General features: G+C 40.8%; 1 protein-coding gene across 3 annotated transcripts in view; it reads left to right on the forward strand.

Annotated features, from left to right (window-relative positions):
• The window catches only part of RIPK1 (receptor interacting serine/threonine kinase 1), a 47,918-nt gene extending 32,683 nt beyond the window's left edge, over positions 1-15,235 (forward strand). For 2 of the 3 annotated variants that reach the window (XM_072152483.1, XM_072152484.1), the window contains exons 7-12: positions 4,268-4,344; positions 4,850-4,937; positions 5,505-6,263; positions 8,849-8,917; positions 10,623-10,754; positions 12,315-15,235. In XM_072152483.1, the coding sequence (XP_072008584.1) occupies positions 4,268-4,344; positions 4,850-4,937; positions 5,505-6,263; positions 8,849-8,917; positions 10,623-10,754; positions 12,315-12,595 (1,406 nt within the window). In that variant the 3' untranslated portion in view covers positions 12,596-15,235. The remainder of the gene's footprint in view (positions 1-4,267; positions 4,345-4,849; positions 4,938-5,504; positions 6,264-8,848; positions 8,918-10,622; positions 10,755-12,314) is intronic. The other variant, XM_072152485.1, reaches the window with a different exon arrangement.
• Positions 15,236-16,599: the final 1,364 nt, after the last annotated feature.

Raw genomic sequence — 16,599 nt, forward strand, 5'->3', positions numbered from 1 at the left:
GGGAAATGCTACAGTGAAGGGGAAATGGGAGGACGGGGGATGTGTGACAGTAAATGGGTCATGGGAGGAGGGGGACGTGCTACAGTAAATGGGTTATGGGAGGAGGGGGAAGTGTCTCAGTAAAGGGGACATGGGAGCATGGGGACGTGCTATAGTAAAGGGCACATGGGAGGAGGGGGACAGGCTACCGTAAAGGGCACATGGGAGGAGGGGGACAGGCTACTGTAAAGGGCACATGGGAGGAGGGGGACAGGCTACCGTAAAGGGCACAAGGGAGGAGGTGGCAAGCTCCAGGAAAGGGGACATGGTAGGGGACCAGCTCCAGGAAAGGGGACATGAGATGAGGTCAGCTACAGGAAAGGGGACATTGGAAGCAGGGGAGGGACAGCTACAGGAAAGGAGATATGGTAGTGGGGACATGGGAGGGGACCAGTTACAGGTAAAGGAGGCATTGGACGCAGGGGGATTATTAAACTCATTGCAGGATTGGGACAGGAGATCTATATCATGGTTTGGTCGCTTAAACGTGATCAAAATGGACATCCTCCATTTTGCTTAAATATCACATTTCCTCAGTACTAATATGGTTGGTTAACTGATTCTGCTGTCGTTCTACGAAACAATAGGTTTGAGTAGAAAACGCACTGCCGTGGTTGACTCGTGACTTACCTTTAATTTGGACTAAAACTTCCAGGACCCTAGGGCTTTCTTCCCTCTTTGGGCCCCTATCCCCTTAATTTAAAAACCTCCGGGAGAGCTCCTTGATACTGGTGGAACTACCGGAGCCTCTTTGTTTGAAAAGTCCTGGTATGGCTCTGTCATGGTTGTATTATTCACAGCTTAGCTCTTTTTTTGGTCAATCTGATCTCTCAAGACCACCAACTTTGAGACAATGCTAAAGGAGGGATCCCAGCCCCTCCCCCCACCCCCCAAACACATAGGTCTCTCTCCTTGATACATGGGGTTTTACATGATTGCACGACTAATTCCCCCACAGTGTTTGTAACTGCCTGGAAATCTGAGCTGAACTGCTCTTTCTCACCCCAAGACTCTCTCGGATATACACTCACACACACAAACTCATAATTGTGCTGATAATGCCTACTACATAATTGAGTACTTTTTCTAATTTAGTGTTTAGCACTTAGCGTTTGCCTGGTTCCCCCTGACAATATCATAACATTTTTCCTAACCCTTCTTTCATTTGTTTTGTCCCTGTGGTCATTTGTCCCCATTCAGGGAATAATCCCACCTTTAGCATGCTAGATGAACTATCTACCTCCTTTTATATTGACACATGACTGTATAGATCTTAGGCTACATTCACACGGACGTTGGGGACGCATATACGTATATTTGGGCGCACTGAGCCCAAAGAGGACCCGAGTGGGTTCTTTTCGATGTCCTAGTTTTAGTAATTGGAGCTTCCTCCACCAGATTAACAACTCTTTGGGGCCATCTATAACCCGGAGCTGTAAATTATCAATTTATGTAAAGAACTCAAAATTAAAGTGTAACCGTCATTCTGACCAAAAAAAAAAACTAAAATACATAATTCAGCTCCAGGTGTCCCTGGGAATCATTCCTCAAAGTATTTTCCCTCTCGGTCCTCATTTAGTATCTTTTTTGGCCCATAGCAACCAGGGTTTCCAGCTCTCAAAAGAACTACATTCAGCAAGATGGAGGGGCTGAGCCTGCCGCCTGTCACCTCATCACAAGCGCCTGCTGCTGACCAATGACACCAGAGCTATCTATGTAATATCTATCTATTTGCCTATTTATCTATCTATCTAATATCTATGTATCTATCTCATATCTATCTATCTATCTATCTATCTAATATCTCTCATATATCTATCCCATATTTATCTATCTATCTATCTATATATATCTTCTATCTATCTATATCTTCTATCTATCTCATATCTATCTATGTAACACTCCAGCACAGCACGTGAGGGGAGGGACAGCTTGGAGATTGTCTCCTGCCACTTCCTTGTGTGAGGTGATGGGGGGGCTGCAGTTTCTGTCTGTGTGGATTATTTGTTATACACAAGTGTAGGGAAAGCTGTGGAGAGACAAGTTCAGGTGTTTGGTCACTACATTAGTGAGGGCTTCTCCCTGCACATGACTGAGTGCTGGGGCAGTGACACATGAGGTGATCAGCTGAGAGCAGGGAGAGATGGGGGGTGTCTCCTGCCCCTAGTTCTTTATGAAGACGGAATGTCCATAGTAACTGTTATCTAAACAGACACTGCCATCTAGGGGAAGTCTGCAGAATACAAGAGGAAGGAGCAAGATTCAGGTAACTAATCCAATTGCAAAAGGGCTTAAAATTACCTGCCCTACAACATATCAAAAGATTTTTGAAATGACGGTTACACTTTAAAGGGCACCTACCACCACAAATCTACCTATAAAGGTAGATCGGGTGGTAGGTGGATAAATGGGACGTGAGGATAGGCCTTTTAAGGGCTAATCCTCACGTCCCCGCAATTTTTTGGTAACTTTTATGAAACGTTTATGCTAATTTTATTATGCGGCTACTGGGGCGTGGAGTAGCCGCATCTGAGGTTACACGAGGCGGCTACTCCACGCCCCGGTAGCCTCTTTTCTACTCCTACTCACCATCTTCGGCACGTAGCTGCTTGTAGCTGCGCGCCCTCGTCTAACGATCCGGCAGTCTGCGCATGTGCAGAACAGCAGGCCCGCGCCTGCGCGGTCACTGCTCCAAAGCCGGGGCTGCACAGGCGCGGGCCTGCTGTTCTGCGCATGCGCAGACTGCAGGATCGTCGGACGAGGGCACGAAGCTACGAGCAGCTGCGCGCCGAAGATGGTAAGTAGGAGGAGAAAAGAGGCTACCGGGGCGTGGAGTAGCCGCCTTGTGTAACCTCAGATGCGGCTACTCCACGCCCCAGTAGCCGCATAATAAAATTAGCATAAACGTTTCATAAAAGTTACCAAAAAATTGCGGGGACGTGAGGATTATCCTCACGTCCCATTGATCCACCTACCACCCGATCTACCTTTTATAGGTAGATTTGTGGTGGTAGGTTCCCTTTAAGCACACAATTTCTCACAGCAACTGCAGCTTACAATCGGTGCTCAGCCGCTACAAGATCCATTGGCTACAAGTGCAATGGCAGGCTGGCAATCCAAGTAAAAAAAAAAAGTTAGTCACATAATTTAGAAAAGCAATTTCACTAATTTATAAATTTATTTGTCTGAAAAAGATGCCTCTTCTTCATGCTTCTTAATTTTGTGCACCAGCTTTATTATTAGAAAAACTGCATGTTGTCGGTGCTCAGGAGAAGGCACTAATTTTGTGCATGTGGCTTAGTCATGCCTGGATTTCGATTTAGACTACGTACATTCACACACACGCGTATCGGGGGGCGTATATACGGCCGACGTATATATATGGCGTATATACATCCCCCATAGCCGGCAATGGGCAGACAGCGCAGTATGAAGCAGGACGGTGCCGCACACGTCCTGGGTGCCTTAATATTTGGAGGAAGAGCTGGTTGGTACAGGACATTTAAAGATTTTAAAGCAAGGGTTTTTCCTGCTCAGCCGACCAGGAGGAGAGGGTGGGGGTGTGGGATGATGTTAGGGGTAAAATATAAGTAAAGTATTTGTATGAACTATTGAAATGGTAATTGATATGTAATCTATAGTATTTATATTTTATGTTTTTGTACTTTGGTATTGAAAAATTAAAACATTCATTGGTGCATTAGTACACCCTAGATGCACTAATAATCACAGTACAGCAATAAATAGTACTTCAGAAACCAAATACTTCATTCAGAGCAGACAATAATAGTCGAGACCCCAGTGAAGACAAAAACTTAAAGTGGAGACCCCCCAGAGTAGACTATGATAATAATGGAGAGACCCCAAAGTAGACAAATAACATTGGAGACCCCATAGGCGATTAATAATACTTGAAACCCCTAGAACAGACCAAAAAAAGGAAATAGATCCTCTCCTTTTCTGGCTCCTCTTCTTCTCACTGGATTTTAGTTGAAACGAATGTGGTTGCTCTTTATGTACATGCTCAGTATTGTAGCTCCTCTGCCATAGATCACTGGGAAAGAATGCTTGCACTTATCTTAGAACTGCTAGAATGAATAGGAAAACAGGACTTTGGATACAGAGTTGGTGACGATTTTGGTGGAGTTGGATTTAGGCAAATTGAGATAAACCACGCTTAGCGACTCTGCAGCCGTGCTGAGTAAAATTTTATTTTGTTTTGTTTCAGATTGTGAAAATAAATTCAGGCCCATATACTCTGAAAGATATGAAAAATATGTAGCAAATGATCTGAAAAAAATTCAGGTGAGAATTTTTCAAATATTTTTATACAGGCAGTCCCCGGGTTACGTACAAGATAGGGTCCGTAGGTTTGTTCTTAAGTTGAATTTGTATGTAAGTCGAAACTGTATATTTAATAATTGTAGTTCCAGCCAATTTTTTTTTTTTTTCCCTTTTGACAATTGGAGTTTCAAAATTTTTTGCTGTAATTGGACCAAGAATTATCAATAAAGCTTCATTACAGACACTTTTAAGCTGATTATTGCAGCCTGGGACTATAATAAAGCATCCAGAGAGCTTCCCCAGAGGTCACAGTGGGCAGAGGGGTCCGTCTGTAACTGTGGGTCGTCTGTAAGTCGGGTGTCCTTAAGTAGGGGACCGCCTGTAAATTATTTTTCTCCAGCAAAATTTTTACATATCAATATGTAAAACAGCCTCTTTCTGTTCTATTGGCTCAGATCCATCAGATCCTGTGTTAAATTAAGCTGACTTATCATTGCCTATTAAATATACTACAATCTCATTTTAGGAATCATATCCTAAACCGGACGCCTTTATTCAGAGAATGGCATCTTTACAGCTCGATTGTGATGCAGAACCTCCTAGTATCCCAAGAGGTAAGACTTATATGCCTAATGTGACTATAGCTGAAAAAGTACAAAGCTTGCATTTCTCCTTAATATTCAATTCATATCTTAGCTAAAGAACAAGCTATAAATAAATGATCAAATAACATATTTATCAGTGATCCTGTATTTTCCTGACACATTTTAACACAGATACACATGGAAGCAGTCAGTCAGCAGCATCTTATGTAAGTCTAGTCATTGAAGTTTGTCAGCATCATAGACAAAAAGAAAGAATTATTCTTGTGTTGTGTTATGGGACAGTGCCAGTAATCCAAGACTTTCTCACAGAATAATGGAAAGTAGTAGAGTAGTATATGAAATTAGAGATGAGAACGCCTGGGGTTAAATTACGACCAAAAAATAAAGGGCGGGTATCTTTTGGAGCACATAGTGAAAGCCATAAAACAGGCCAAAAGAAAATGGCACAAATGTGTTTTTCCCTGAATTTTAAGACTTTTTTTTCTAAGCTTGTTCATACTGTACTCTAAATATTGATGTACCTCAAAAAAGTGTGTTACATAACGATATGTATATCCATTTTTTTCTTTCTTCCAGTAGATGTTCCGCTATCTCTACACAGCTCGGGTTTTCAATATGGAAATATGAATGAGGCTTCATTTTATGCTTGTATTAATGAGCCGGTGGAGTGTGAAGAAGAAAAATGTGATGAGCTGTTGGAGAGAAAACTTCAAGATGAAATGAATTACCATCAGGCAGGAAGTCGCATTGACAATATAACAAACCCTTCTAACCCTCCTAGTATGAGTGAGCTGAGAAACAGGAAAGTGTTCAGTGAACCACAAGAGTGGAACTCTACTCCAGTGGGGGCTTCTCCTGTGAGCATGCCAACTGGTGCCAACACTAAGCTTCCTGCAACAAATTCTCCTTCCATAAGGACCTATCCTGTAGTCATGCCGATTGACACCAATAGGGAATCGCCTGGACGGAATTCTAATCCATCTTATGCATATCCTGGAAGCATGCCATATGGTGCTAACAGTGAATCATCAGCTTATACAGCTCCATCATACACCCATAATAATATCATACAGAGCCCAAATATTTTCCCTGCTCCTAGCAGACCTGTAGAATATCAGCAACCCAATGAACCAATGTATTTTCCAGCGCCCCAGCCCTTTGCATGGAATACAAATCCACCCATTTCATCCCCGCTTACCTTCTACCCCAATTTGTACACTACTGACACTTCTGTTCCATTTGATTCCACTAAGCTGGGAGTTATAGAATCAGGACAGAATCTCTATCCACTACCTCAAAGTTATCCGTATAATCCTGTTGGAGCCCTTGCGGGAGGTAAGTCTCTAAAAGATCTGTTACTACTTCTGGACATAGGCTAATTATACTTCATATCTGAAGTATAGATAGATTCTAATTAAAACGTTCACTTATCAATACATTCAGAATAAATGAGTAGTTCACTGTGTGCATAGAAAAATTAAAGGGAACCCGTAGCCAGTGACCTCACTTTCACCATCGCTTGAGGAAGCGACGGCGAAACGTACTCTCGGGGTGCTGTGGTGGTGGTCCAGGGAATTTACTTATTGTTGGTAGGCACTTTATGTATATAACGCGCTTCTGGGCGCATTGTGGCGGATATATGCACTATGGACTGACCACCACCCTTCTTGTTTTTTTCTGTGGATTTTATGTGAATATTTTAATGTTTTTTGATTGCCATGTTGTGTACAAATAAAGATTTAAAAGATTCTATCCTATTGGACTTTATGGTTTGAGTATTACATTTTGGTCCTGTATACTGTTATTGGTATTGATTTTTAGGGTAGTATAGGGATTGTATATAATTGTAGTGGGTATCTTTCATTGGAATTCATTGCAGAAGCCCATCACATCTGCAGTGCAAATATTACAATATAATTGTGTGGTATAACTTACCTTGACAGAATCCTCTGTGTAGTCCCAGAGGTTGGTCTTTGGTTTGGATGCATTTCAAAAAAACAACACAACACTTGTCTGTTCTGCAGACTGCTCAGCTCTCACCCCCCACTTTTGTGCTCCTGTACAGCTCCTCCCTCCTGCTCCTTCACAGAGCTCACAACCTGGTGAGCTAACATCAGTGGGAGAGGAAGGAGCTGTACAGGAGCACAAAGATGGAGGCCAGGAGCTGAGCAGTCTGCAGCACAGACAAGTCACATGCTATTTTTTTAAATGCATCCAAACCAAAGACCAAACCATGGAACTACACAGAGGATTCAGTCAGGGTGCAAGGTAAGTTATAACACACAATTATATTGTAATGCAGATGCTTAGAAAAAGCAGAAAAGCAGATGTGTAATGCACTTCTGTAACCTGTCTTTAGTGAAAATGAGTTTCCTGGTGATAAGTTCCTTTTAACACTGTTTCTGAATGTTACACAATTGGTATTCTTTGTTTTCTCCGCTATTTTCCTCCTTGAGTCTTTCTACAACTATAATTTGTGGATGGTGGGTGGATCTAGCTGCTGTGACACACACCTCTCCTTATCGAGCCAGGCTTCTCCAATTATCATCTGTTCAAGAAATAGTATATGAATAAAATCTGCACCCACCCCTCTAAAACCATACTCCAAAATAGTAAATGCTACTCCAAGCTCTCTATTTTTTTTTTTTTTTAAAGGGTGTTTTGTGCAAAGTAGTAGTAGTAAAATTAGTAGTAAATGTGCACTAACCAAGAGAAAAGGTCAGTTCATCAGAATTCATATTACTATGCGCTGGTTGCATTTCACGGACCAACTAGTTAATCATTATGGCAGCAGGGAGGAAGGGACTCCTTATAGCATATATCTAAGATGCACTATAATGAGTCATATCCTCTACAATGAGGTTTGGCTGTGAAATTAAACAATGGTCTTGTGCAACTGGCCTAGCTATTCATGAATGAATGTTTCCAACTTTATCCAGCACCACTTGAAAAGTTGACATTTTCAACTGTTTCTCATGGCCTAGCTGCATCCATTTTTAACTGATTTAACTTTTACTTTTGAGCCAATCGGATACACAGTTCATTAACCCCTGCATTCGGACGTTCCTGAACAATGCATGGGACTAAATACCGTCACTAGGAAGGACAATTTGTTGCACAAAAACAAGCCCTCATAAAGCAAATAATTGACATGCTAAAAAGGGGAGTGGCGCTAAGGGGTTAAAAGAGTTGAGCATTTCCTACTCTGAATAGTTTACACCAACACATGTGTACAATAGAAGTCAAAGGGTGAATAAAATTAAAGGGGTTTTCCCACGAACAAAAGTTAGGCCCTATCCCCTGGACTCGCTTATCAGTGGGGATCTCAGATCTCTATGGTGCTGACGGAGATCGCCGAGCGTGGTGTTCGGCAATTAGCGTCAGCTCCATAGAGATTAGTGGAGCAGAGCGGTCATGTACGGCCGTCTGCTCCATTAGTCTGACGGAGCGACGAGGGGTCCGATGGAGGTACGCGAGACCACCATCGGACACAACGTTTTCGTGATCTGTGGTGGTCTCAGCACTTAGACCCCCAATGATGAACAAGTTAACCCTCCCGTGGATAGAGCCTAACTTTTTTTCATGGGAAAATCCCTTTAAGGATGACCCTCAGATTCCATCCAAGTGCCTTCCATGAAAAATGGACAGACAGGTACAAAACTGAAGCAAATCAGTTGTGAAGAATGGACCTTAGAATCGTCCAGGTTGTGTGCACCACTCTTAGTGTATAACTGCTGATCGACCTGGATGCTGGTGTTTGCACCTCCCACAGACCTATGCTAAAGCCAAAAACCCCTTTTAAACTTTGTGTCATGTCACTTCTCTGCATTCCTGTGTATAAATTGTAATTTTTGATACATGGGTTTTAGTGGAAAAAAGGTAACAGAATTGTAGCTTCCACCTCTCTTTTGTTGTTGCAGGCATAGAAGGCAGCAGTTTGTTCCCCAAGGGAAATTTTGGATATTCACCCGTTCCAGGATATGCTCCAGGTAAATTAGTACTTTTACTTTTGTTCCATTTCTTTTTTCTAAAATCTGTGACGGCTCTAACATTTGGTCTGGTAACCAATTGGACTATGTTGGCTTCCTTAAAGAAAATCTTCCATGAAAATCAAGCAGGATAAGCAATAGCTATTGTTATATGTGATGGAATAAAAGGACCACATTCATTTTTTACCACAAACGGAGTGCTGCACATTTTCTTCAAACTTCCCATAAATGTAGTTATATGGTTCCATAGAGACAGAGACATTGGACAGGTCTTTGTTTTTTTGTGTGCAATCATTGCAGTAGCAGTGCTCATATCAAAAGACAGCTGTCCTATGTCTATGGAACTATCTCATCTCAAATGCAAGATTGATTTGGGTTTTTTTAGCAATCACTGCAGCAGCAGTGGTCATATCCAAATAGTTCTTCCATATGAGACGAACGGGGGTTACCTTATGTCTCACAGCTGTCCTGTGGTAAAAACACTGAATTTAGACACCTCAATACTACATGCCTCCCTACTGCTGGAAGAGTGCGGTAGTCGTATCCAAGGATAACTATCTGGTTTCTAAAGGATAACATGACTACATTTATTAGAAATTATCTTTACTCAGATAGATTTTTTAATAACATTAAAGAAATGTATATATATATGGCAGATTAATTAAATTAAAATTGAACACCCAGATGAGACCTTTATGGTCTTGTCAGCAGGGCCCTCATTCCTATTGTTTCATTTATCCAATTTTATTATGCTATGTCTTATTTTGTTTTTATATATATATGATCTGCAAAGGTAATGATGGCTCTAATGAAAGATTTATTATTAAATAAATGATGGTATTGCATATCAGATCTAGCTGAGCAGTTATGCAACATACTAGTTAGTGACAGACATGGTGCTTGTTTTTGGACTAAAAACAGCCACACTTTTCTTATCCTGGATAACTTGTTAATAATAACATGGAAAAGACAGGAACTGCACTTCCTGTTCTGAGCTTCATTGATAATCTTGGGACACCCCCAATACATCACAGCGCTCCATTGAAAAACAGGCAAGGTGATATGAGTGATATGAGCTAATGAGGCTGGGTTCACCTCACGTATTTTGTCTACATTGTAGTAATAATAATAATAATCCCCTTATTTATATAGCGTACACAGATTACGCAGAGCTACACAGAGCTTGCCAAATCGGTCAAGGCTGATTTCTGTCGTGTCCTTACAACGTATGGCAAAGGCGTATCCCACTATAGTGGGATACGCCCCTGTGACTTGTCCTCTCCCCTGAATGCGGGGAGAGAAGTGAACCAGGGCAGTAGCTGGCAATTGGCTGCTGCCAATGTTAGGGGTGTTATTTCAATGATGGACAGTGACTTCACCAGTGTCCCCCTCTCCTGCAGTCCCATGTATCTGGAGGAGGACGTCTTTCCATTGTATCTTTTACACCAGATACGTCATATACCGAGCAGGTGAAGGTACAACTATGCTTTCCCGACGTATACGCTGAGCGTATACCATAAACATGATGTTTGCTGGAGCTCAGCAACTTGTTTTCATTTATTTGTTGAATCTACAACCGTGGATCAGGCTATTCAACCATATTAAGTGATGCTGACTACTGTCCTCTGTTTGCTTCTGTTATTATATATGGTGTGTTCTGATTTATCCCACAGACATGATCCCAATGTGTTTGTTTTTTTTTCAGAAAAATCTGTCAATCTTACTATATCAAACAGTACAGCCTTTCAGATAGGAACCCAAAATACCTTAAATTTTAGTGGAGACTCAGATAAGAGTCGGATCACTCAAGAGTCAAACCAATACACCAATGTTCTTGGTAAGTTCAGTTAGCATTAATTGTCTACAAGGATTATAGGCAGTCTAAAGACAAGCCACTGAGTAATACAGGATGGGTAAAATTATATAGATGGCACAACAATTCATGTCTTTGAGAAGTGGAAAACAGGATTTATACTTCTAGGAGGCATAAAAAAAAGTAGAAAACTCTTTCCAAAAGGTTTCAATTATTTTTCTGCCACCTTTATTTCGCAATTATTATTGCTATGAAAAACAGACTATGGTCAAATGCACACAAACATATACCCGTCCCGCCTTAGCCGCCACGCTGGAGAGAAGTAGGGATTACCCCTCCACTCTCCTTAGAGATGTATGGTGTACAGCCATGCACGCGGGGAAAGATATGACATCTTGTCCGCATGGATGGAGCGGTACGGTGGCACTGTATATAACTCCGTTCGGCCATTGCCCTCTGTGTGAATTCGGCCTAATGCCTATATGCAGTCCTTTTACTTTATTTTTGTAGTGCTATAGACTTGCATGGGAGAGACTTGGACGGCAAAATTATTAGCTGAGGTTAAATGTGTAATTATTTTCAGCTACAATGTTGACTGCCAGGTCATTTTTATATTTTGGTGGATCAAAAATTTTGGCTTGTTGGGAAATGTTTATGATAAACATGTTAGGTATCCCAATAACCCAAAATATCAAAATATAAAATCGATTAGTCCTTGCAGTGAACGCACGTATGAATAAGTAAACAAATAAATTATTTGCATTCTCAGAAAAGGGGGCTGATTGGAATTTTCTTTTTAAATATATATTTTGATATTATTTAAAAATAAAACATCTCTATGATTTCAAGCCCCCTAGGGTGCCTGGACCCTAGGGAGTCCAGTTTCCTATACAATGTACAGCAATAAAACTGTATTGCAGTATATTGTGAACATACTGCTTCTCTATTATAGCCCGCCTCCACCAGAAAGACTGCCAGTTAACAACTATGGGATCCTCTAATGGTGGGGTAACGCTTTCCGCTTCCATTGTGTTTTGAAACACAATGCAACCAGAACGGAGAGGGGCTTCTGCTGATCACCTACATTTCCTCTGAACCATGCACCATGTGTTTTGCATGTTAACAATGCAAAATATGTAGTGTTTGTTATCTAATACCTGCATTTCAGAGGAAACGAAGGGGATCAGCAAAAGTGCCTCGTTATTCTGGTCGCATTGCATTTCAAAATACAATGTCATAGCAATAACTTATTATTATATAGAATTACTGTATATATCCATGTAGTAGTTCGCCTCTTGGGGGTGCTATTCCATAACATTTATAGAAAGTGAAAGTAAGTTCTTAGGAGCTGTGTTTTAATCTGTATACAACATCTTAGTGGTGAGAGGTCCATGATCACAGTTGTCTCTGATCATGAAACCTCCTTCTTGGTAAAAATCCAAATAAACCAAAATAAAGTCCATCACATTAAATTAATTTGGCATTAACTTGGTCAAGTAAAGTCAAATATATCTCATTTTGAACCAAGTAGATGTCAAGTTTATTATGAAGTTTTAGTCTTTTCTTTCTACTTTTGCATTTCAGGGAGCAATGCATTAATGAATGAAAAACAGATGCAGTTGCTGAGGGACAATTTATCCAAGAAATGGAAAGCGTTTGCACGCGCAGTTGGATTTTGCCAGCCAGAAATTGACGAAATAGACCACGACTGGGAACGTGATGGGTTGAAGGAAAAAGTTTATCAGATGTTGCACAGGTGGCAGATGAAAGAGGGGTCCAAAAGTGTCACAGTTGGAAAGGTGGCCACTGCCCTCTATAATCTCAAACATACCGACCTTCTAAACCAATTGATCATGTTGAACTAATATGACAACCACATATGGCCTAATTATATCACAAGGAAGACCGGATTTCTACAAAAGTACCTGGGCAGATAAAGCTTCTTTAATCCAGTTCCAGAATTAGAGCAGGCAGTCTAAAGATGCAGAAATTTGTCTAAATGGCATACTGGATAAAAAGTTAACTTCATCTTTAGACACCTTTTTAAACTTTTATCCCACAAGAATTGCTTACTTTTTCCAAAAAGTCTAGTGCTTCTTGGCTCGTCTTTATTGGTACCCATTACCCTCTAATCGACGCGACCACACCTCCTTGTCAAACAAGAAACAACAATGTGTGTAAACAAATTATAAATGATATTCAGAACATACCGTATATGGCCAGTTAGTAGCATAGAGGTCAGAATAATTTAAAGACAAGTATAAAGGTTTATACCCTGTGGACATTTTATATGTGCTTCATTTTCTATGCAGATAATAGATATTCCTACAAAAATTCTTTGAATTATATTTTGTAACAATAATGAAAATGAACTATTTAAGCTGGGCTTACTTTTGTATCATTACCAAATAAGGGACTAGGGATAGCTAAGCTGGTCTCTTTTTTGTGTAATGTGTACTGTCGATTTTCACTGTGTATTTTCACTGCAAATTGGTACTACAATCAAAAGGGGGCCAAATAGACTAAAATAAAGATACTAGAAGCTTGATACCTAAGGACAACATATACAATAAATATTCAAGCTGCACAAACATATGGTCAGCATACAGTTATAGGAAAGGTTGTGTGTATCAACAAGTAAGGTGTATTACAGGGAGTTTTCTGATTGCTTTAAACCCCTATACCAGTGGTGGCGAACCTATGGCACGGGTGCCAGAGGTGGCACTCAGAGCCCTCTCCATGGGCACCTGCGGCATCACCCCAACGCAGAGTTCCCCAGACAGGACTCAAGGCCTCTTGCAGCCCAGAACCCTAGAAGGAAGCTACAATGATAATCCTAACTTCTTCTCCTTATTTCTACTGTATTGGTGTCCTCAGGTGCCTATATAATTTAAACATGTAATGGAGCAGGGAGTAATAAGTTACTGCTTAAATTGTTGAATAGGCACTTTGCGAAAAATATGTGGGTTTCGGTTATAGTTTGGGCACTCGGCATCTAAAAGGTTTGCCATCACTGCCCTATACAGATTACCTGTTTCCATAACATGTCTGTTTAGAACCATTATTTAAAAACTGCATTGTTACTCAGTTAATTCTGTTACAAATTAAAGAATAAATTGATATCTCGGTGCAAACGATCCCCTAGATAAAGGTGTGTGTTCCTATAAAAGATGTGCCTAAATCATGTTACAGAGAAAACATAAAGACAAGGATGCAGATGCAGAAAAGAGATGGCTGAAGCAGTGCTTCAATGTACTGTTGTACTGCATATACTTGAGAACAAGCCAACCTGAATATTAGCTGTGGGACCTAATTTTTCCTCAAAAAATTACATTGACTTGAGTAAGATCCTAGGGTTGGAAATGCATTACTCACAGCCACCCTTCACTACTGTTATAGCCATCAGCCTCCCCGCAATAAGGAAATGGTCAGCAACCTCCATTCACTGATAAAATGCCCAGCAGCCTCCCCAACTAATAAAATGTCAAGCAGCCTCCCTTCACTAATGAAATGCCCAGCAGCCTCCCCCACTAATGAAATGCCCAGCCGCCTTCCCCACTAATGAAATGTCTCGCAGCCTCCTCTACTAATGTAATGGCCAGCAGCCTCCCCTCAATAATTAAATTCCCAGCAGCATACCCTCACTAATCAAATGGCCGTAAGCCTCCCCACTAAAAAAATGGCCAGCAACCTCCCCTCAATATTGAAATGGTCAGCAGCCACCCTGTAGGGGCTATCCCTCACATGTATCACCTTGAGAAAACATATGTATTTACTAAAACAGACCTGTCAGGAGAGCTTATAGGTCCTCTTTATGATGATTCTTTAATGTGGTATATATTTTAATAGTATTTTTAATTGTGCTATTATTTTCTTATTTTTTAAATAATGTACATATCATGTTTTTTTTAAAAGACAGATGTAAGTCAGACCATGCAGCAACAAGTACTTACTATGGGAGCCCTTACTTTAAGGGAAAAACAATAAAATTCAGTTTCCCAAAGCTGGAAAATCCAAACCATCCACATTTGTTGATACTGTTGCTCCCATATTACATCCACCACAGACAGGGCACACTGCTTCTTATAGCACAAAACTACACACCAGGTTCCTCATGGCCTCTGGACACAAACATTTTCATCATTCAAACTATTAGTCATACAATGCCATAGAAGACTGGGCGACAATCAGGGTAGGGGAGAAAATGACAGACATAACTGCTAAGTAGTATCCATGTTAAAATAATATATCCAACTTTATTCCATAAAATATACAAGCAGGAAAAATCTCTCCAATCTTGGCGCTGTTGCAAAATGCTGATGTTGCTTGCATACATATCTTTTAACTGCTGCAAATAAAACATTTATAATCAAACACAGGGCTCTTCCTCATCTAACATTCACTATCACTACCTGCCTCATGGTGTACTAGAAAAGCTCAATAATAACACCCTAGGGGGCCTAAATAATGTTTAAAGGAAACCTACCATTTGATTTGATGCATTATGAAGAAAACATACTTTGAGAATGCTGTAGCTACACTGGTGAGAACAGGGAAGCTTGTAATTACAAATGGAGGTTAGTCAAGACATCACTAATCAACCTGAGGTGGTTCACTCATACACAGCAGCTAGGGGATGGTGCAGCAATTGATTATTCTGCCTTCAGGCACAACTCAGGGATTACATCATCCTCTCCTGCAGAGAATAACTCATGTGCTAGTAGAAGCACGGAAGCAGCCATAAAAGCAACAGAGCTTCATTATCATAATGTTATATCTGTTTTATCAGCAAAACCACTCAGCATAGGGATATGATCCTGCATCAGTGCAGCTACAGCATTCTCAAGGTACGTTTGTTTCAAAATGCATCAAATCAAATGGTAGGTTTTCTTTAAAAATAAGTATAAGATACTGAAAATGTGATCACACAAAAAAAATCCAAATATTTTGTTGCTCATAAAAATTTGAATAGTTATAATAGTTATAATTTATAATAGTTATAATAACTATTGATTTTCTATGCACTTAGTCTAAAACATTGGTGCATAACCTTTGTCAGTCTGAGGGTCGCATTGTCATATTGCTCAACTTCAAGGAAGAAAAAGAAGAAGAGAAGAGAGCCATGGGCACTCGATGTGCAGATTATCTCAGGTTTAATAACTGAGTAAAAGAAGTGTGTAGTTGCACTCACCTTTTTAAGTTGTGCAAATGGCACAACTCATATGTGGTCATATACACTCACCGGCCACTTTATTAGGTACACCTGTCCAACTGCTCGTTAACACTAAATTTCTAATCAGCCAATCACATGGTGGCAACTCAGTGCATTTAGGCATGTAGACATGGTCAAGACAATCTCCTGCAGTTCAAACCGAGCATCAGTATGGGGAAGAAAGGTGATTTGAGTGCCTTTGAACGTGGCATGGTTGTTGGTGCCAGAAGGGCTGGTCTGAGTATTTCAGAAACTGCTGATCTACTGGGATTTTCACGCACAACCATCTCTAGGGTTTACAGAGAATGGTCCAAAAAAGAAAAAACAACCACTGAGCGGCAGTTCTGTGGGCGGAAATGCCTTGTTGATGCCAGAGGTCAGAGGAGAATGGGCAGACTGGTTCGAGCTGATAGAAAGGCAACAGTGACTCAAATCGCCACCCGTTACAACCAAGGTAGGCAGAAGAGCATCTCTGAACGCACATTACGTCGAACTTTGAGGCAGATGGGCTACAGCAGCAGAAGACCACACCGGGTGCCACTCCTTTCAGCTAAGAACAGGAAACTGAGGCTACAATTTGCACAAGCTCATCGAAATTGGACAGTAGAAGATTGGAAAAACGTTGCCTGGTCTGATGAGTCTGGATTTCTGCTGCGA

Source organism: Engystomops pustulosus, chromosome 5 (assembly GCF_040894005.1).
Source record: "Engystomops pustulosus chromosome 5, aEngPut4.maternal, whole genome shotgun sequence".
Lineage (NCBI taxonomy): Eukaryota > Metazoa > Chordata > Amphibia > Anura > Leptodactylidae > Engystomops > Engystomops pustulosus.